The following is a 21565-nucleotide window of genomic DNA, read 5'->3' as shown; positions in this document are numbered from 1 at the left end:
AACTAAAGCACACTATGAGATACTATTGAAGTTATGAGTCATCTTAGACCTTGCCTGCTTAATATAACTTTTTGAAAGGATAAAGTACATACTTTTTAAAGCTACATATTTAACAATGTATTTCAGGCAGTGTATGTCCATTCAAAATATGCACTTTGGATTCAAACCTTTTTGACTACACAACACTAAAATTCTCCATTGAAACCAACACTAGTAGAATTGCCCAATTCCTTCTCTAACCACAGGTAAGAATGGCGTGCCGTTCCAGCATGGCCCATGCTTACTAAGGGAGACCGAAAAGACAAATCATCATGCGGTTGTTTTGACAGATGTGACAACAAATTATTTACACCATTTACATTTCACATCAATTATTAGAACACAGAAAATGTTGATTTATCGATTTGTTCATAGAAATGTAACTTTGTATGCGTGGGCTTTTTACCGCGTCATCGTCGTCGTGATCTGAGGTTGTGTGTGCAATATCCTGACCCATCCGATGCCCATGTGACCGCTTCTCCACATCCTCTCTAGACAAACCAAGAAAAGATGCAGGTTGCCTAAATGAATTGACCGAATCAGAAATATCCCCCTATATACACACACACACACACACACACACACACACACACACACACACACACACACACACACACACACCTACACACCTACACACCTACACACACACACACACACACACACACACACACACACCTTGAGACAAATCATTGTTGCTGTTCCGTTATTGCAGAATACATGAAATCCTTCAGTTTCAGTTTCGTTTTTTTTTCATAAAGGCTATGTTTTTGTTTTTGTGATCACTATGTCAGAATAGACCAGCCCAAGTCAACTGTAAAGTAGGTCAAATTTACAATGTTTTCCACCAGGGGGAAGGAAAAATAAAAACAGAAAGACACAGCCAGTGGGTGAGAATGACATTCTGATGAGTGGAGACCTTTTTTTATTACCTGGGACTCTGTAATGGCAAATCCTGCTTTATTTGCTTTCTAGTCTTCCCTCTGTTTTTGCAAAACATCTCCAGGTTGTAGAAATCCCAGTTATACTGAATGTGTTGGTGTTGCTGTCTGATGCAAGCACCAGCTCTGTCGTCTGCCCTCTTTTCTCTCTCTGCCTGTGTTCATAACTGTGCTGACAGCCTGACAGGATGTTACATAGCAGATGTTCCACTGTTGATTTTTCTGTTACAGTATGTTAAATTGACTAGTGTTGAGAGTTGGCATGGTGTTGATTCGTACACTCTCTCTCTGAGTGATAATTTTGCTGTGGAGAGGTTGAAAATGTTAAAGAAAACCAGGCTGCAAATGGCTTTTTAAATAGTTGGATAGCAGCAGCAGCAGCTTCCCCACAAACCCAGAAACAGAAACTTTTGTCAAATGAATTAGAGACGAGACAGCCGAGTTATAAAAAGCTGTGTGTGTATTTGCATTTTAGTTGCAGTGAGATCTCGAGGGGCATGTGCTGGTTTGGAAGGAGTGTGACTGAGCATGTGCAGTTGAAGGGTTCCCTTCTAAAAAACTGCATATCCATTTTGGAAAACAAAAATAGTCCTGTGGTTCAGCAGGACAGGTGGTGCAGTCATAAAAATGATGTCATTTTGTCAATTAAGTTTCCCACTGTCCTTCAAAAAGCACCATCCTTTGTTATAATTGAGTGAGATCATGTAAGAGTACAGTAGGACTATGACTCATGTTTCTCTGAGTTTGGATCTCCTGTTGGAATGAAATCAAAATGAAGTGGGCAGTGAGGTGAAGAGGAGCACCGTGAATGTGTGGGATTTAATTTGTCATATTTATTCTATATTTATACACCAGAATGTCAGTTTCTGTAAGAGTTGTCTTTTGTCCATGTTTGTGGAAAGGGTTTCTGCTGTTAGTGGTTCATGTACAGTACATAGATAGCCCTGTTGGGATTTCATATCTGGGGAGCTGGCACAGTGTTGAGATGTACTCAACGCCTGTCCCTCTTCTATTTCAGTTGTACTTTTTATCACAGAGATGAAATTGTAGCAATATATATTTTTGTTATGTTTTCCCCCCATTAAGATTAGTTTAAAATTAGTTTGTCAAAATGCTAAAATAAAACTCTTCCTCTTAATATTTCAATCACTACTGAACCAGGATGTCCTTGATTTTAGTTCCTGAGAACACATGCAATGCCAAATGAATTATTTACTATATTCCACTCTCTGATATCTTCCCTTTTGTACCCCAGATAAGTCAAACTATAAACAGCCCCTCTGACTGTAACTCACTCTCATGATGCCGTTATATTGCCAGGGCACAGATTTGGCTCAGATATTATTTTGTAAATTGTTTTAACTACCTGGAGTACATTGTCTAGGTAAGTTGAGACTCTTTGCATGTCAATAGAACATACTTTGTATGATTGACAACGCATCTACTTTCTTTATTGTCTTGTTGTCTTGATGCTGCACACTTTCTCCTGTGTGTTAACGCAAACGCTGATCATAATTTGCAAATACGGTTTGATCCAAGTCTGTCTATCCAGCCAACATGCACACTGCCTGGTGGAAAAATACTCCCTGAAACCCTTCAACACTGTTCAAAAACAGCTGTTCGTCTTGTCCCTTGTGTTTCAAAAACAGCTGTTTGTCTTGTCCCTTGTGTTTCAAAAACAGCTGTTCGTCTTGTCCCTTGTGTTTCAAAAACAGCTGTTCGTCTTGTCCCTTGTGTTTCAAAAACAGCTGTTCGTCTTGTCCCTTGCGTTTCTGGGGCCATTTTGTTGTTTTGTGCTGTATTTTTCTTATTGCAACATAGACAACTTCACAATATTTCCAGCAGCTACAATGTCGTTTGATATCAGAGAGGGCTTCTTTCTAGAGCCGCCATTTTGCACCAAGAGACGTTCAATAATCATACAGGGAGAAATCCATCGTAGAAGAGGAGAGAGACCATAATGCAATGCAGCAACAAGACATGTTTTGTTTTGAGCCTATGTTCCTAAAGCAATTGGTTGGCTAGCTATGTTCATGTGCCCACCTTTGATTGAAAGTGACGCGTTTAAAAGGTTCCCTAAGGGACTTGGAACAGCATTCTGCTAAAAGGAGTTTAAAAGCTTCCCTAAGGGACTTGGAACAGCATTCTGCTAAAAGGAGGAAAAATGACTCACTGCAGTAGAAGTCGACGAGGCAGGTTGACAAAGTTTGTTCACCAAACAAGTAAATTACAAAACTTCACAAAATAACTGATGCAATGCGTTGAACAGCAGTTACAGCGCAGATTGATGTTAAACAGTGAAATATTCTCTGTGGCTGGATAGTAGGTGGACAGTTGGCACTTTATTCTCTTTTGTGTGCTTATTTACTTCAGTAACGTTCATGATTCAATATAAACACCTGGGTTTAGGGTTGCGGTGCTCGCTTCTTGTACTACTTCTTATGCATCCTCTGGTTTTGTTTTAGCCTGCTGACCTGCCAGATGGGTTGTTGTTTTTTGGTCACATCAGAGAAGGCAGTGAGCACCAAAAAGCTTAGACCAGTGGTTCTCAAACTGTTTTGGCTTCAGTAGCCACTTTCCCTGATTTCTGAATCCAAGTACCCCCTTTTTCCCGACAACAACATTTTGCTTGGAAAATGTGAGAGAAAACTAATTCATTTTCATGATTTATTCTTAGATGTTTTACATTTTCCCCTCTCTCTCAAGTACCCCCTGTAGTCCCTAGGGGTACGTGTACCCCCATTTGATAAACGCGGGCTTAGACAATCACAGAAAATTACTGAACAAATCAGTTTATTGTATTTTTTGTGCGATTGTCCACTTACCTGACACGGTGAACTCCGCCCACCTGGCACTTCCAGAAGGAAAAAACAAATACGAATGATCTGCATTCAACTACAGTTTTTTATCCTCACAGTGGAGGCAGATTTTGGTTAAATTTTCACAGACAAAAAAGGAGCTTCTTGGAAGATGGGAGCAAAGATTTAATAACGAAGTATAAAGTACTTGTGTACTGAAAACGGCTTACAAAACAATGTACATCTTCAAAGGAATAGACAGGGGGGGCACAAAAACGCAACGCGGTCTGGTCTTCGTCAGGCTGTAACTTTTCACACCATAGATTTTTTCCCCTCTGAGCGAGGTTTTCTTTGAGCATCCGGGTCTTGACAGTCAGTAACTTCAGGAACTCTTGGCTGTTTCTGAAAGAATGTTCTACTTCAACACACCCATGTGTCAAGTTTGGAACAACATTGCTTTTGTCATGAAAACCCTGCATCTCCAATGTTGGTGATTTTCATCTTTTAACTTGACATGAAGTATTACGTGTTCCTCTATGGCAGTGGTTCCCAACCTTGGGGTTGTGACCCCAAGTGGGGTCGCCTGGAATTCAAATGGGGTCGCCATTTATTTTTTTATTTTTTTTAACACACCACACACTTTAAAACTACCGCAACAGTTTAGGGTCACTTGTGTTTTGTTTTTGTTTTTTTGTTTTTTCTTCTGAGTTTAAGTCAGGATTCTGACAATAAAGTCATAATTCTGAAAATAGTTATTCTGAGTTTAATGTCAGAATTCTGGGGATATAAATCTGAATTCTGAGATTAAAGACATAATTCTGAGTTTACTGTCAGAATTTTGAGGGGAAAACAGAATTCTGAGAGATTGAAGTTTTATTCTGAGGAATAAAAGTCAACATACTGTTACATGTGGCATCACTGATGATGTCACTGATGATATTACCAATGTACTGGAATTTGAATGTCTGGGGTCCCTAGATTTTTGTGACGTCAAAGTGGGTTCACAAGCCAAAAAAGGTTGGGAACCCCTGCTCTATGGGTTAAGAAGATTCTGCTGCGCTTGGTCTTCAAACCCCTTTGTATACACAGAAATACATTGTGGTCAAGCTGAAAACAAGGCTGATTTTCTCAGTTCCTGAAAAGTTGACATTTTAAAAGATACTAGGATTTCATCCAACAGAGACTAAATGTTTGTGTTACTTTCCTGCATATATCAACAACAACACATATTGACCGAACATATGTTGTAAAAAAAACATTTGAGCATGTATATATGTTGCCCCAATCTACATACCCAGATACAGTCATGGATGGTGAGTTATGGGTTCATCTGATACATCCAAAATGCCTAATCGGTTGTCAATTTTTCTTCTTCTGCAATTTAGTGATTCATCTGATGCTCGTATCCATGGCAACTTAGTTTGTGCAACAGCAGCATACGCTTCAATACTCACATCATCACCAACACTGCAACCAACCAATAATGAGAAATATGCAAGAGTCAGAGAAACATGGCTTTCAGACCAGCCCCAGTGTTTGTCTATAATAACATACAGATTTTAGCTTTTGCAGTATTTACACAATGATATCACTGTCCTTAAAGGTAGCCTTGTTTTCAACTCCAAGTAATGATCTTATTTCACTGCCCTTTTTATGATATACTCTATATTTTTAAGCCATGTTACACAATGTTTTGACTTGTTATATTTTGTCAAATGAATGAGCAGTATTAGCTGGTGCAACTGAATTCTCGCTGTAGCTTTTTTGTCATGACAAATCATTTTTGGTCAGAGAAGTGGGATTTAACTTTACCGTCTTCAGGAGAAGGAGGTTAAAGAAGCTGAATGTGTTTTTTTAGCATGAGGAGCGGCTGACGCATCGCTGGTTCACTGCTGCATTGTGGCGTGAAGTCAGGCACAAATTTCCCTCAGCATTTGAACTCCTGCGGGGGGAACAGACTTGGAGCCTTGCGTGGTGATAATGACAAAACTTGAAAGAAGCCTATCAATCACACCCTTACCAGTTGAATGTTTGGCACTACATCAAGTAAGGACATTATACTGTGTGTTGTTTCGAATGGGAGTAGAATGGTTCAACTACTTTGATGTGCTGAATTATTTTTGTTTCATTTTGAATTATTTTTTAAGTTGAATAATTTATTTCCTGGCAAAATAAAGACTGAACTGTAAAGATAGATTGATATTGTTTTCTTGGCTGTTTATTTAGCCCTCATGCAATGAGTGATTGATGAGCCCTCATCAATCACTGATGATGTCATAGACATTGTGATATGACATCATCAGTGGGACAAAAATTGAAACAGATATTGCCCATTGAAACCGAGTCCACTTGCTCCCTTTTATATAAAAAATTATCCAAGTTCAATTTGCAATTATTTTTCCCCTTTAGAATTTAGGCAGATATGGACAGACAGACGGACAACGTGTTTCTCAATCCACCGAGGGAGTGTGTGGGCGCTCCACGTGAGTGCCAAAAATAATGACATGTTGCTTTAAAAATGTGTACATCCCATTTGGTGTCCCGATGGGGTGGAAATCATACTTAGATATTTTCCTGTGTAGTTTTATGTATGCTGAAATAAAACAGATTGCATGAATACTGGAGTATAAATAGTGGTTCATAAAATTGCGTAAAAACAACAACACTTACACGGACATCTTCCTCGGAATGGAAATGTTCAAGTCCAAACACCCCATAAAGCCGTGGTACTGTCCAGTCGTCTGGGTTGCTTGCCCCGGAACTAGCGTCACTCAGCCCGGCCGGTGAGAGCAGGTGAGGCTGTTTTCTTCGCGAGGTTGTAACTGATAAAAAGTAAGTTTTTGAGCTTTTCCGGAACATTATCAGTGCATAATACTAACGGAAATTGAGTTAATTATTCCAACCCTTGTCTTAATTAACTTGAGATTGATTCAAAGAGCCTTTGCCTTGTGTGTTGACAGATTAGCTAACGTTAGCCTGCTAGCCGAAGCTATGACAACAGTAGCATGGTGACAGGCTTGACACCGTACGCTCCACTAACGTTAATAGCTAGAAAACAAAACAAAAAAAGACTCATTTTGGGAAATTGACAGTCTTCAAAGAATATTGTTGTATTGAAAGTGGCTGTGGTGTTTTACCAACAACAATCTTAGCCCAATACAACATGTTAGCCTTGTTTAGCTAGCATCAAGGGTGAGTTTGTTATAACGCCCGGGGGGTATCTCCGGCCAGTAAAAGTCCCAAACTGTAGCGCTACAGTTTGGGACTTTAAGTTTACGTTTACGTTAAGTGTACAGTAACTGTCTTAAAATTGAGTAACGTTAGGCAATTCATTCAAAGTCTCTAAATGGTTATATTACATTCTCTGTGAAAGTCTCTGTCTGAACCCGGCCTTAATATTGAACTGGGTCTCTGTTGTGTAACTGGCCCACAGCTGACCACAGCCTTTTCATCTCCACATTTAGTTACGTCATTTGCGAAATAATGTCTTGTATTTCATTCTATGCAGTAACATAAAATCTTACATATAACTGACAGACATCTTCATTCACCTTTTCCAGATATCGTTACCATCATCTCCCAAACTGGTATTAACGCTACAAATCTCAATTAATTTAACGCTATCTTGCTGTAAGCAGTTTGCTATATTATACTATTAAACTACTATTGCTATAGCCTACTAGACAGTAGACTAGACATGGCTTTTAGATGAACATTCCGTAAATCAACATTAGCTTTACATGCCAGAGTGGGATAATGTGGTAACTTGGTTTACTCGTTTTAGTTAGGCGGCTATTTGACAGCTACCCACCGAGTACGGCCGTTTGACTGCAGAGCCCACTTGAAGGATTCATTGCATGAATCTGTTGAGAAAACGTTGATGGTAGGAAATCAAGCCAGGCTCCAGCCTCCAGACAGCTGCTGGCCCGTTACCTTTTTACATAAGTTCTGCTCGGAGGAGAGGCTTTGCATGTTGTCTTTTCATTAATGTTAGTCTTAAAGCACTGAGATGATTGTCCACACAAGGTCCCTTTTAACCCATTGATACCTGATGTAGCATTTGTGTGTATCCCTTTAAGACCGCGAACCACGTTAACGCGGTTCGCGGTCTTAAAGGGATACGCACACAAATGAGGGATATACACGCAAATGCTGCATCAGGTATCAATGGGTTAAAGACAGAGAAAAGAGTGTTCACTCTCCTTCATTTGGATGTGTGGATGAAAAATGTTGCTAGGAGTATCAGGTTGTTCAATATCAAGCCACTCTTAATGTCCTTCATGTCAATACCAAACAATATTTTATCTTGTGAGAGGTGCAAGTACCGTAGTTTGGATTTTGGTTGACAGTAAATCCTCCCAGAATGTCAATGAAAAACAGTACTGATGATCTGTAGTTTCAATTTCAGTATCACAGAAGCAGCAATTATTGTGATCATAGCCTTAATCCATTGGATGAAAAAATATTGTAATATAGTTACTTCTCCATTTCTTAATGTCTGATGATTCAGAGAACAGTTGGATGATGGATTTTCTTTGATCATTTCAGGTACAGTATATTGTTCAGCTGATTGCGTAACCATTAAAGCGGCTCTGCTTATCGGTAGAGGCTGAATTTTCCATTTGTCTCCTAACTTCACTTCACACCAAGGCGGAAAAGCATCTACTCAACACGTTTGCATTGACTTTGTATGTAATGTCGTCATCATGCAAATTTGCGAAAATCACCTTGGTGTGAATGCTCTATAAGAATTAATAAAAGGTCCATGTTTATACATTTGTCTAATCTATAAGCAAGTCATTATTAAACTGACAGATTTTTGATTGGAGTTTGAGGTGACATACTTTCCATACGCCCTCTCAATGATGATGATGGCTGACTGCTAATCATGCGTCATTCACCTGTAGTAGGGATGTGCAGACATCAACACACTATCACAAACGCTGCGGCTGCACAAACTCAGAAGTAGCTCTGTAAAACCTTAATCGTAGCTAAAGCCAAAAGATTTTTTTTTACAGGCAACGTTGTTGCTGTAAATGTACTACTAGGTTATGTCTTCTTGGATCTATTGAAGTTAGTCTGTCAAGTAGTGTTTCAGCAGTAAATGTTCACTGCTCTTGGACTGATGTTTTTATGCCTCCGCCGGCGAGAGCCAGGCCGGAGGCATTATGGATCCGGCGAGGTTTGTTAACGCGATATCTGAGGAACGCCTTGACGGAATTTCATCAAATTTGCCTTAAACATCCACTTAGACTCAAGGATGATCTGGGCCCGTATTTATCAAGCTTCCTAGAATTACTCCTAAAAACACTGCTAAGAGTACACTTATGAGCAAAAAAATTCCCAGCTAAAAGCTGCACTTAAAAGTCAGTTATTATGCATCTCACTCCCTCTTTCAGCGAGGTGTAGGAGTGAATCCTAAGTGTCAATCTCAGAGCTGATTTACGACAGGTGTGTGTGCCGTAAAGGGAAATGTTGATGACGCAATTCCAAGTACACAGGAATGGCCAATCGCTGAATGGAATCCCTTATGCACGAATATCCTAAATAGAGATGATTCAACAGTGAAATGCACAATGGGAGTGTAGCATATATTCACCAATAATTTCAGAAGAAATTATCAACAAAATAATACAAGATAGCCTACATTGAAAATGACTCAAGAATAGGCTAAATGTTTCCTAATCCACCCAATTTACCTAATCCCACAACTGACTCGAATCTGGTGTGCTGTCAATTGACTACCCTATATAGCCAGGTTCTATAGGCTGTATGATGAGCAAACATGGAATCCAAAAGAAAGCCGAATTGGAGGGAGGATGACACGCTGTGCTTAGTGGAGAAGATTCGCGCACGTCTCTGTCTCCTGAATGCCATGATGTCAACATCAGTGGTGTCGTCTACGTGATACGCAGGTATACGCCGTATACACACTGCGAAATGACTCAGATTTGCATATGCGCACTGGGAAATGCGCTATGATATGTATCGTTTTCAATTTCCATTTATAAAATTCACCCTGTGCGCTCTGTGTGTTACCCTACGTTCACACACAGCACCCAAGCCTTGCCTTTACCCACGCTTTTAAATAGGCGTCCTTTTTAGTCAATGAGGCTGTGTACACAGGGCGCCTCAACGTGAACCTTCCGTGTACCCACGCCTCGCCTGAGCTGCGCCGATTTTTACGTGAGTTCTATTTTCAAGCCAACTAGGCGCGTGAAGGCATACTTTTTCTGTCAAGCCATGAAAGAAAAACGCGACAATATCCGTGGGAAATGTCAGTCAGAGTCAGTATACCCTCTGAAAAAAGGTAGACTACACCACTGGTCAACATTGCCCTGCTGGCAACTCCTAGCCACTTAGGACACCTCCTGAGGACTCCTAAATAGCTGGGGGAGTAGGAGTGTGTTTCCTAGTCTTAAGAAGGTTGATAAAAAGCTTTTATTCTTAAGTGTGAGAGTAGGACTAAATTTCACAAATTCTCAGCACTTAGGACTAAAATGGCACTCTGAGACGCTTGATAAATACGGGCCATCTGATTAGATTTTGGTGGTCAAAGGTCAAAGGTCAAGGTCACTGTGACCTCTCGAAAGCCATTTTCAAGCATGTTAACACGATATCTCAGGAATGCCTTGATGGAATTTCATCAAATATGCCTCAAACATTGACTTGGACTCAAGGATGATCTGATTAGATTTTGGTGGTCAAAGGTCAAGGTCACTGTGACCTCTCGAACACCATTTTCAAGCTTGTTAACACGATATCTCAGGAATGCCTTGACGGAATTTAATCAAACTTGTCTCAAACATCGACTTGGACTCAAGGATGAACTGATTTGATTTGGATGGTCAAAGGTCAAAGGTCAAGGTCACTGTGACCTCTCAAACGCCATTTTCCAGCTTGTTAACGCGATATCTCACGAATGCCTTGACGGAATTTCATCAAATTTGACTCAAACATCGACTTGGACTTGAGGATGAACTGATTAGATTTTGGTGGTCAAAGGCCAAGGTCACTGTGACCTCTCGAACACCATTTTCAAGCTTGTTAGCGCAACATCTCAGAAATGCCTTGACGGAGTTTCATCAAATTTGCCTCAAACATCGGCTTGGACTCAAGGATGAACTGATTCGATTTCCGTGGTCAAAGGTCAAGGTCACTGACCTCACGAATGCCATTCCCAAGTTCGTTAAAGCGATATCTCAAGAACGGCTTGATGGAATTTCTGCCAATTTGGCTCAAACGTCGACTTGGGCGCAAGGATGAATGGATTACATTTTGGTGATCAAAGGTTAAGGTCACTGGGACCTCTCCAACGCCATTTTCAAGCTTGTTAACGCCATATCTCAGGAATACCTTGACGGAATTTCATAAAATTTGCCTCAAACATTAACTTGGCCTCAAGGATGAACTGATTACATTTTGGTGGTCAAACTTCAAGGTCACTATGACCTCACAAACGCCATTCCCAAGTTGGTTAACGCAATATCTCAAGAACGGCTTGATAGAATTTCTTCTGATTTGGCTCAAACATGGACTTGGACGCAAGGATGAACTGATTCCATTTTGGTTATCAAAGGTCAAGGTCACTGTGACCTCTCGAATGCCATTTTCAAGCTTGTTAACGCGATATCTCAGGAATGTCTTGATGGAATTTCTTCGAATTTGCCTCAAGCGTCCACTTGGACTCAAGGATGAACTGATTACATTTTGGTGGTCAAAGTTCAAGGTCACTGTGACCTCACACACCCAATTTCCAAGCTCTGTAACGCAACATCACAGGAGCGCCTTCACGGAGTTTCTACTCAAGAATGAACTAATTGCGGAGGCATAAGTCTGCGTTGTGGTCGTTCTTGTGCAGTGAACTTTACCTGTGAAATTAAAATATTCGCTTTTATTCCAGAATCTGTTAAGAGTTAAATGGACAACTTGGCACCCAGAAATACACAGGTATGGCCTACCTACATCCTCCACATGTTTTTGTTTGGCTTGGGCTTGTATTGTCCACTCGAGGTGTGTGGAGGTAGATGAGGAGTGGGTATGTTTTCCTCTGTCCCCTGCCAACCCAAATGTGTGTTTGTTCTCCAGGTGCAGGCCATCTAGTGAAGCCCAGTGAAGAGTCAGCAATGCCTGTTAAGAAGAAGAGAAAGTTCCCTGGTCCAGATGACCAAGAGCTCAGGAAGGCTAAAATTACCAGGTGAAGAGACACACACACACACACGACCAGGCATTAACCCGTGTTGACTGACTGGGTGTGACTGTGAGTTGACCAAAGAAGGGTTGAAAAAGTAATAGGGCTGTCACTTTTTATTGAAAATGTTAACGTTCCTTCGAATGTGGGGGTGGGGAGGGATAACAAACAAAAAACTCAACTACGACGCGCGGGCAGCTAAACATGCACACCTTACAAGAAGCACGTTACTCTGGGCCGCGGCTGAGAAGTTGTGTTGTGAAGCGGTCGAAGGGGAAGAATCCGTAGCCATTCACTGTTGAAGTGTTCAACAGTGAATTCAACCCGTTTCTTTCTATGAAGTAGCTCCAATATGAGCGAAGCTAGGCTGCTCACTGTGTTTCTATCTCTCCACCATGTCAACGTGATGTTCCAAAACAGCCAAGTGGACACAAGACAAATCTATCCATCAGTAATTCTGTCTGTTTTCTGCCACAGTTAACATTAGTTGAATTCAACACGTGCCGTGGTCCTAGTACCTATATACAGCATCTGTAACCTTACTTGTTTTGCACCGTTCAATATTGTTAGATAATGCTTTAGCTGCCTGCTCCCGCTCTCATGCAGAGCTGTCCTGTTGTAACGTGCATTGCAACAGTACAGCCACCTTGTGTCGGGAAACTGTATAGCAGCGACTACATAAATTCATCAAACTAATTGTGTCGTGTGTCATTTCAATTTCGTTCGAACTTGATTTAAGATTAAGTGACAGCCCTATCAAGTAACCCTGGGCCGACCCTGGTGGCTGGTTTGAAGGTGGTATAACTGTTTCTCTCTGTATTCTATGCTGTTTCTGGCCATCATCTATCTACAGTTTATGACATATCTTCCTCTCTGTGAATCCATCTCCCTCTTGTGTCCTTCTGTTTGCCTGCCCATGTCTCAATCTACACACAGACTCCCCTTCATCCCTAATGATTACTGGAGCCTTTATGCTTTCTAGATCTGTTGTGTTACAACATGTGTTCCCTTTAACACCTAGTAGAGTACCGCAGAAATGAGTCTGGAAAACATGGCTGCTAACACTTCCAGCTCATAGGTGTAAAGGCAATGGGATTTATTTATTTATTTTAGATTTTTTACTTTTATGACTTTTGAAGCATTTTTTTTTATTATGTTTAAAAAAAAAGTCATGCTAATTTTGTGCCTTGTGCGTAGCGAACCCCTTACCTTCCATTTTCAGTGTATGTGTCTCAAGGGAAGTGTGAGGCAGTGTTACATTCAGACTTCAGAGAGAAAGGAAGAATGCACATGTATCTTGGTGTGTGTGTGTGTGTGTGTGTGTGTGTGTGTGTGTGTGTGTGTGTGTGTGTGTGTTATGAGTTGTGCCGTACTCGACTGGGTAACACTCAGCACATATTGTGCTCTTATGGCTCGTACACACTACCCGACGGTCATCAGTCGTCAGTCGCTCTTCCTTTCACACTACACAACTTGCTGTCTTGTAATCAGGACTCTTTGTGCCATTGTGGTTTTCACACTATATGACTGAGCTGAGACATCGCAAAAACCTAGTGACCCCAGGAGCCGAGTGCACCAGCTGGGCGTACGCCTAGGTGTAACGCTACGTCCGACGTAGAACTCAAAGTTACCACTAACTTAATTTTATGACTAGTGCACCATGTAGTCTTAAGCCCTGTATGCGCTGCGCCTGGGTGTAACTTTTACGTCTGGTATGGAGCAGGCGTAAAAGTTACACCCAATGCGTACCCATACTGACTGGCAGCTGTCTCATCTTGATCTGCGCTGTCAGTGCCATTCAGTCCTGTGATGCGGGGGAATCTTCTCCAAAAATATCGATCGATATGTGTGTGACGTTTTGGGCGCAGGACCTCCGCTCGTCGGCGGGTTTTTAAAAGCCGATGCGTTGGAAGATCTTCCCATTTCTTCCTGACTTCGTCAACTGCCCGCAGTGCGCAGTCCGCCATCACATTCATTACTGATTGCACTTGTGATTGTGTTTGTTTGTGTTGGCGCTGTTAAATTGAGCTGTGAGAACGTTTCTACGCTTTGAATACAACTCTATAAGTTGGAGCTGAGTTGGAGCTGTCTGTCAACTGTCTTGAGCTCGTCTGAGAGAAGTGTGTTGCTTGGCAACAAGCACGTATTCACGTGGACGCGCACGTCCGCAGCCTAAAGACCGGGCGCAGCTACGACCATGGTGAGTCAGGCTTGGTGCACTCGGTGTAAATTCAAATCACAACGTCGGGCGTAGCTAAGTCCGGCGTAACAGTTAAGACCTACTTTTTTACGCCCAGCTGGTGCACTCGGCTCCAGGTGTTTTTGTTTTTTGTGTTGCTAAAATTAATTTGGTTTGTAACACTGTGTTTATAGATGTGACATCACTGGTCATGTCTGCTATGTAATACTACTCCATTCTGGGATTAAAGTGAAATTCTGACTTAAAACTCAGAAATCTGACTTTAATCCCAGACTTGTGACTTTGAACTCAGAATTCTGACGTTTTCCTCAGGATTCTGACATTAAAATCAGAATGCTGACTTTTGACATTTTTTCAGAATTCTAACTTTATTCTAGAATTCTCAGAATAAACTGCAAACTCAAATAAATGTTTAAAATTGTGTGTGGTGTAAAAAAGAATCAGGCGAGGCGACCCCATTTGAATTCCACGCGACCCCGCTTGGGGAAATCTCAGTGGGTAGTGTTATTGACTGCAGAAGCTCATGGAAGAAGGGGGCTTGATTCAAAGAGTGGACCGTATTATCCAGGTTAAAGTTCAACTGCATTTTCATTTTTACACATTGTCCTAACCATGAAATCCATTTTCACCCAGCTCTAGTTTGACTCGACCTCAGATCCGCGTACCCCGGCTGATCAGCGCCGAGAAGCCATTCTCCAGTAAGAAGTGCTTGGCCTGGTTCCACAAGTATGCCGGCACGGACGAGGTGCTCGGCCCAGAGGGTATGGAGAAGTTCTGTGAAGACATCGGCGTGGAACCGGAGAACGTGAGTCCCTTTGGCCCAATCGTTGCCTTTGCCTTTTCCTCCTACTCTGTTCAGTGTTAGGAATGGCTGCTGTGTGCCGTGTTCTCTCCTGTCGTGGTGGAGGTTGGGCCATTGTTTTTGTTTGTTTGTTCCTCATCTGCCCCGGTTTTGTTTGTAGTGCGGGTGGTGCCACTAATGTTGTTTGGTTATTGCTTATTTTTTGTGAGGAGAATGTGAAATTAACTAAAACACTGGATCTTAGCCAACTGTCCTCTTGGGTTCTGCTGGTACAGTAGTTTTCCTGTTCTGGTATGCCACTGCTGAAAGAAAGCAGAGTACTAAGCTAAAGCTGACCAGACCCTTGTTTTTTGACTTAACCACCTAAAGGATATTGAACTCCAGTCCAGAGACATGTAGAAGATTTTGCAATTCTAGTCTTTGCGTGGGCCTTCTAATATTAAATTAATTTATTATCCGTTCCTTGCAAAGAGCAGCTGAATGCATTCCAATTTGTGTTTCCAGTGCTTTGTGCTCGCAAGTCTTCATTTCCACGCACTATCCACTTTTTTGGCAAAAGTGAGAGTGTGAGAGTGAGAGTAGGCAGTGTGATCTGTTTTTCCAAGAGTGAATGGAGAAAACACACACACACACACACACACACACACACACACACATGCACATGCACATACAAACAATGTTGATTTAAATGTTGGCTAGGATAAAAATCATTGTTTTTCTCTGTCTTTGTCTCTCTCTCTTTTTCTCTTGTAGGTTATCATGTTAGTTTTAGCCTGGCATCTAGAAGCAATAAATATGGGATTTTTCACAAAAGAGGAGTGGCTCAAGGGAATGACCTTGTTACAGTAAGTACCTTTGTTGTTGTTGTTGTCATAAAACGTGTTCTTCATCACTCCAGTGGTGGATGAGTTCAGAACCCCCCACCCCCCACTTCCATATGTGAAGCGCTTTGAGTACTTAGAAAAGTGCTATATAAATGCAATCAATACTGCTCCTGGCCCAGTGTTTCCTGCTCCCAACTGGCATTGACAAATCCACTGTGATTCTCTTGTTGTGGGGGAAATACTGCGTCACAATAATTACTCGTCATCCACATCTGGTTTATTACTGTTAGTCACAATGGCCCCTCTACACACACACACACACACACACACACACACATATAATTTGTTATAACAGCATTCACCTATAATCCCCTCTACAGATGTGTAGGCTTATGGTGGTGACACACCAAAAACACTTGAAAGGACTAGCGCAGTGATACTCAACTTGCGGCCCGCGGCCCACATGCGGCCCGCGGGTGTGGCCCGCGATGGAATTGCAAAAAAAAAAAAAAAACCTGAACGCAACATGCAAGATACCTGCTGAATAAGTGTCCAAATGTTCATGTCATTCTGGCCAATATTCCACTTCTGCTATAGCATTTCAGTCTGGAATATGGAATATCTTTCAATAATCTATGATTTAGCTGCTAAATTGTCAAATACTGACATACATACAAATACTGATACAGAAAAATGTATATTGTTTGTTTATTAACTGGCCCCTGGAAGTAGCATTTGCCTACCATTTCGCTCACTTAAATGGTTAATATACATAGCTACGGTACTTCTTCTAATCAAGAATATGTCTGATGAAATGAAAATAAGATAAAAATGTCTGGCGTTTGTCAGCTCTTGTCCACAGCTCACAGCTGTCACCGCACTTGTAAAGTGAGAAACATGCTTCAACACCAGCCTCGACTCGGGAAGCTGCTGACATACATACTGCAATGTCAGCTTGACTAGAAGTTAGCCCAAGGAGAGAATGTAGTGCATATACTTGGTGATAGCCTTCACTGTCTCCTCTCTCTGTCTCTTTCTCACATCCCCCCCCCCCCTCCAAGTGAAATGTTTTATGGTCACTCACGGTTCAGTAGCTGGCTGGTTGGCTTGGGTCCAGGCTTAAAACTCTTTACATAAATCATCCATGGAGAAAATGAATGGGGAATTCTCTGATGGACCCGGAGCTGTGAAAATGGGCGGTCACTGTTGAGCTCTAATGTCAGCTGCGTCGACCCGACGGCACGCATGACGAGGGCTTTGACGCCTGAGTATACATTTGGCTACAGGAAACACTGTTGTTGGATTGTGACTCATTGTGCTTCTGCAGGTGTGACTGCACAGAGAGGGTACAGAGTAAACTGGATCGTCTTCGTGCTGATCTCAACGACTCTGCACTCTTTAAAAACATCTACAGATACGCCTTTGACTTTGCCAGGGTGAGTGTGTTGTTTTAGCTGAAGCAGTATGTTGTCGGCCTCTTTGCGTCTAGCACATTTCTTACAGTGAACATATACTCAGTCTTCCTGTATGTTGCCGGCATGTCAGAAGCTGCATTTTGTAATATAAACTTGCTGTGTTGCAACAAAAACAAAAATGTATTGCCTTCAGTCCATCTGTTTTAATCAACCTTTATATATGCATCACATTTAGATTTCCTGGTCACCCTCTTGGTACTTTCTTTTAATACAGTATACTGTATATCTCACTGAAGAACTCACTGTAAGCAGTGATCACAGAGACAAACACACTGCAGCAGACAACCCAAAAACCACAGCATTCAGCAGGCTTCTTAGGATCTTCCCCATGTTGTGCTCACAACACTGACTCTGTTACCCCACTCCCCTCCACCCCCTCAGGATAAGAACCAGAGGAGTTTGGACATGGATACGGCCAAGCCCATGCTGACCTTGCTGCTGGAGAGAACATGGCCTCTCTTCCCACTCTTCCACCAGTTCCTGGAGGTAAAGCTCTCTCTACCTCTGTTACACCATTGTTTCTTATTATTTTTAGTGTTGTCACGGCAGCAGCACAATTCTGACTTTGTTACTACCAATGTACCATACGACTGCCGACGAGAAAAAACCTTGATCAATGTCACAGAACTGCTCGGGGTGCTTTGCCAAGTTGTATAGCAGAGAATCAGATGACATGTGATACCCTATACAGCAGGCACTCATAGAATGTTGAACTGACTGGAAGGGGGCTAGAACGACTACATTGCTTGGTGGAAGAAGGATTATTTAACAATAATGCTTTTTCTTTTCTTTTTTTTACTCAAACCATATCAGGTAGGCTATATGTAGTAACCGTTTTATAAAAGCAATAAGCCCGGTGAGGCTGTGATTTACAGCTAAGATGTGTTTAAGGCACGCCGCAGCTTAGCGGCTTACAGCAGGTTGACTGGAACCCAGTTCCAGATGTGTTGGACTGTCTGACACTCCTCCCTCCTCTTCTCCCACAGCAGTCAAAGTACAAGGGGATGAATAAGGACCAGTGGTATAATGTGTTGGAGTTCAGCAGGACCATCAACGCAGACCTCAGCAACTACGATGAAGACGGGGCTTGTGAGTCGTCTTTTTTTTCTTTCGTTCCTTAATTTAGTGGCCATTGTTCATTGTCTCAAACTCCAGTTAACCTTCACAAGGTTGCTAAGCGGTGAGATTGGTCAAAGCATATTGTAATTCTTTTACTAACCAGATACTTCAATTTCTACCTGATTACCGTTATTTTTCAAACACTCTGTGGACATCGCACATCGTCTGATTCTGTGCTACACTATGTGCGTAAGCTGACTGGCCGGAAACGGTATTCATGGATGTACAGTATCACCACAAGGTACGCGGAAAAACACACTTTTCTCAACAACCGAGCAATGCTTTTCAAAACGGTTTGTACCATTGAAATCAGTGTGACTTGTACTTGCAAGCCAGCTGGTGCTTCGGTCACTTATTGGTCATTTTGAGCCTGACGTAGCTTAGTACAGCAGGCAGTACGAGCATAGGTAACGGCTAGAATCAAATTGTAATACGTGTATGGTAACTATAGTTCTACTAATAATCACGTAATCAGCCTATTTTAGCAACTAACTTAAACTTTTGAACTTGAGCACAAAAAGTTTGTCAAAAAATATTTGGCGAACAGTGTGGCTAATCAACATTGTCAGTACATGACTGAGAAAAATACCTTAAAAATGTCAAAAATATCTTATGTCAAAATACACTGGAGCAGGGCTTTAACCTTACTGTGTTAAGCCCAATTTATGCTTCGTCTGCCGACACTTTTGAAACGGTCGCAGACAGAAATGTCGTCGACACTTTCAAGTGTCGGCGAGCAGTGTCTGCTACCTAGTGAAATGTCTAGTGTCGCAGACTACGTCATAGTATCGCGCAAGTCTGATTGGCTATATAGACGGCACGCGCTAGACTTCCTTGTTTTGGTTTTCACTCGATTGAAATGAATGAACGTGTCTCCGCTATTTTTATCAGCCTGTCCTTGATGTATGACTTTGTGAAAATCACAAAGAACATTGTGCATTTCCCAGAGCAAGAGGAGGTGAGTTGTGTGTCGTTTATATGCGGCTGCAGTCAAGTACGTTACATCTTGCCTCCGAGGTGGTTTCACTGTGCATTCCATTCCATTCCATTCCCTCTCTTGCCGTGGCTGTCTGCAGCACTATAGCGTTGTGCTGAGCGACACTTTCTAATAAGTATAAATTAAGCTTTATTGTCATAATTGCAGGAAAGAGCACCTTCTGGGGCATTTTGCTTTTTTGTTGCAGATCACTTGATGGCATTTCTTCTTATTGGATAGTCACAGTGAACACAGACGGGAAGGATGAGAAAGAGAGGGTTTGACATCAAACAAAGGTCCCAGCCGGATGTGAAAGCTGGCCCTGCTTGTTGCAGAATAAATCCTAAGGTGCCACGAGGTGCTGTGGATCAGGGTGTTGCAGAGTAAATCCTAAAACCACCTACAGACTAAGATTTTAGCAATCTTATACGTTTATTGCAGGCCACACTGTGCGACATTGATTCTAATAAACTTGGGTACCACATCAGGTTTGATGTGTGTAAACTGTACAATGATGACACCTACTGGCTCGCAGGTTATGACACGTCTCACCGTCAATCAGCAGTCAATACACAAGAATCAAACCGCAGCGTGCGCCCAGCTACACTTAAATGTGTGCCACAGTTGTCTGGTAGAGATGTCAACGTTGAAGCTTAGCAAGAATAGAGCCCTTGCAATAGTGGTATTTATGTGTATGGAAAAACATCCAAAGAGGAGGAGGAGGAGAATGGCATGGCTAGAGAAAAGCGGCCAACCTGTAATACCAATTTTGCCAAAAGAGCATGAGCTAACATAATTATCAACATTTAGCTACTAGCATTTAGCATTTACTGGCATTAACGTCAGTGTGTCGTTTCATGTTTCAATTTTATTGGTTGGTTAGTAGACGTACGTCGTAGCAGCAGTCACACTGTGAGGTTGTCACCCTACATTTTTGACACTGTCAGAATCAGGCTATCTTTGGTCGCAAGACCGTGACAGCGGCCGTCTTTGAACCTCTCTCACTGTGCGACGCAGGACCAGTGTTTTTGTAGCCAAGACCAAAGATATCGCCACGATTCTTTCACGTTGGACATCTTTCGTGTGGGACAGCCCAAAATCGTACAGTCTGCAAAGGGCATAAAGTGCCACCATCAGGGAGTTGAGCTCCATGATTTGCTGTGGATCAGGGTGTTGATGACGTGCTGTGGATCAGGGTGTTGAGCCCCACGAGGTGCTCTGGAATCAGGGTGTTGATGGGGTGCTGTGGATCAGGGTGTCTAGCTCCATGAGGTGCTGTGGATGACTGTGTTGTTGTTGATGAGGTGCTGTGGATCAGGGTGTTGCGCTCAACAAGGTGCTGTGGATCAGGGTGTTGAAGGCATCATGTTCTCTTTCCGCAGGGCCAGTGCTGCTAGATGAGTTTGTGGAGTGGCAGAAGTCTCAGCCAGCGTCGTAGCAAAACCTCAACGCCAAACCACCAAAAAGGAGGAGAGGGAATAACGGCAGAACCCCTGCGGATTCTCTCTACTGCGGTTACAGTTCTCAACCCGCACTGACGGACTACAAACACACACACTTCTCTGATGGACTACATAACCATATGGACTACTGTATGTACACACACTCACTTCCCAACTGAAGCGGCCTCTTAAGCCCTTTCTCTCTCATTGAAAGATACTTTTTACAGTGTTAATTTGTGGGGGTGAGTAAAATAAGTTTGTAAAATAAGAAAACTAAGGAAAAACTGACCTGAACTGTTTTTCATATTTCATTTGTGGCCACAGTTTATAGAAAGTAGGATCGGCCGTGGAATTTACATTTTCTTGATAATTCTTTTTATTTCCATTTTGAGTCTTAACTTGTTTATAGTATGTTTTCAGAAGAAGAATAATAATAAAGAAAGTGAAATGGAGACAACTTGCTTCTTTCTCAGTAATTGGTCAAGTTACCAGATGTTATTCACTAAATAAGCCTTTTATTTTATATGACCGGTTGATATTTACAAAACCACATGTGCGTTGTAGTACTTGTGGACATTTATTGCAACAGAACGTTTTTTGTGATGGTCATTTGTAATGTGTGCAATAATCAAGCATAATGAAATACCCATATTGATTGTCTTTTAGATATCAAACCATTGGCATGTATTATCCTCATGGATGTAACCAGGCCTTGATAGTTTGGTCATGTTGCACTCAGGGCCGGGAGATATTGACAAAAT

The 21565-nt window shown here is 41.9% G+C and overlaps 1 protein-coding gene across 2 annotated transcripts; it reads left to right on the top strand.

Annotated features, from left to right (window-relative positions):
• Positions 1-6557: 6557 nt before the first annotated feature.
• Positions 6558-21248, top strand: LOC310777447 (DCN1-like protein 5). 2 transcript variants are annotated; one of them, XM_083637776.1, is made up of 9 exons: positions 6559-6607; positions 11679-11725; positions 11864-11972; positions 14800-14971; positions 15722-15813; positions 17120-17228; positions 17649-17753; positions 18254-18356; positions 20745-21248. In XM_083637776.1, exons 3-9 carry the CDS (start codon positions 11902-11904, stop codon positions 20798-20800), a joined length of 708 nt encoding a protein of 235 aa, XP_083493902.1. In that variant the 5' UTR covers positions 6559-6607; positions 11679-11725; positions 11864-11901; the 3' UTR covers positions 20801-21248. The 2 variants fall into 2 exon arrangements, with proteins under 2 accessions (XP_083493901.1, XP_083493902.1); XM_083637775.1 differs by lacking the exon at positions 11679-11725 and having other exon boundaries at positions 6558-6607.
• The last annotated feature ends 317 nt before the right edge of the window (positions 21249-21565 follow it).

The sequence above is a fragment of the Poromitra crassiceps genome (assembly GCF_964638095.1).
Source record: "Poromitra crassiceps genome assembly, chromosome: 5".
Classification (NCBI taxonomy): Eukaryota; Metazoa; Chordata; class Actinopteri; order Beryciformes; family Melamphaidae; genus Poromitra; species Poromitra crassiceps.
This window is presented reverse-complemented; position numbering and strand designations above follow the sequence as displayed.

Excerpts from the sequence above, each read along its gene's own strand:
- LOC310777447 (XM_083637775.1), top strand. The coding sequence starts at position 11,902 with ATGCCTGTTAAGAAGAAGAGAAAGTTCCCTGGTCCAGATGACCAAGAG. Across the intron at positions 15,814-17,119 it reads AAGGGAATGACCTTGTTACA|GTGTGACTGCACAGAGAGGG; the intron begins GTAAGTACCTTT and ends GTGCTTCTGCAG. Across the intron at positions 18,357-20,744 it reads CTACGATGAAGACGGGGCTT|GGCCAGTGCTGCTAGATGAG; the intron begins GTGAGTCGTCTT and ends CTCTTTCCGCAG.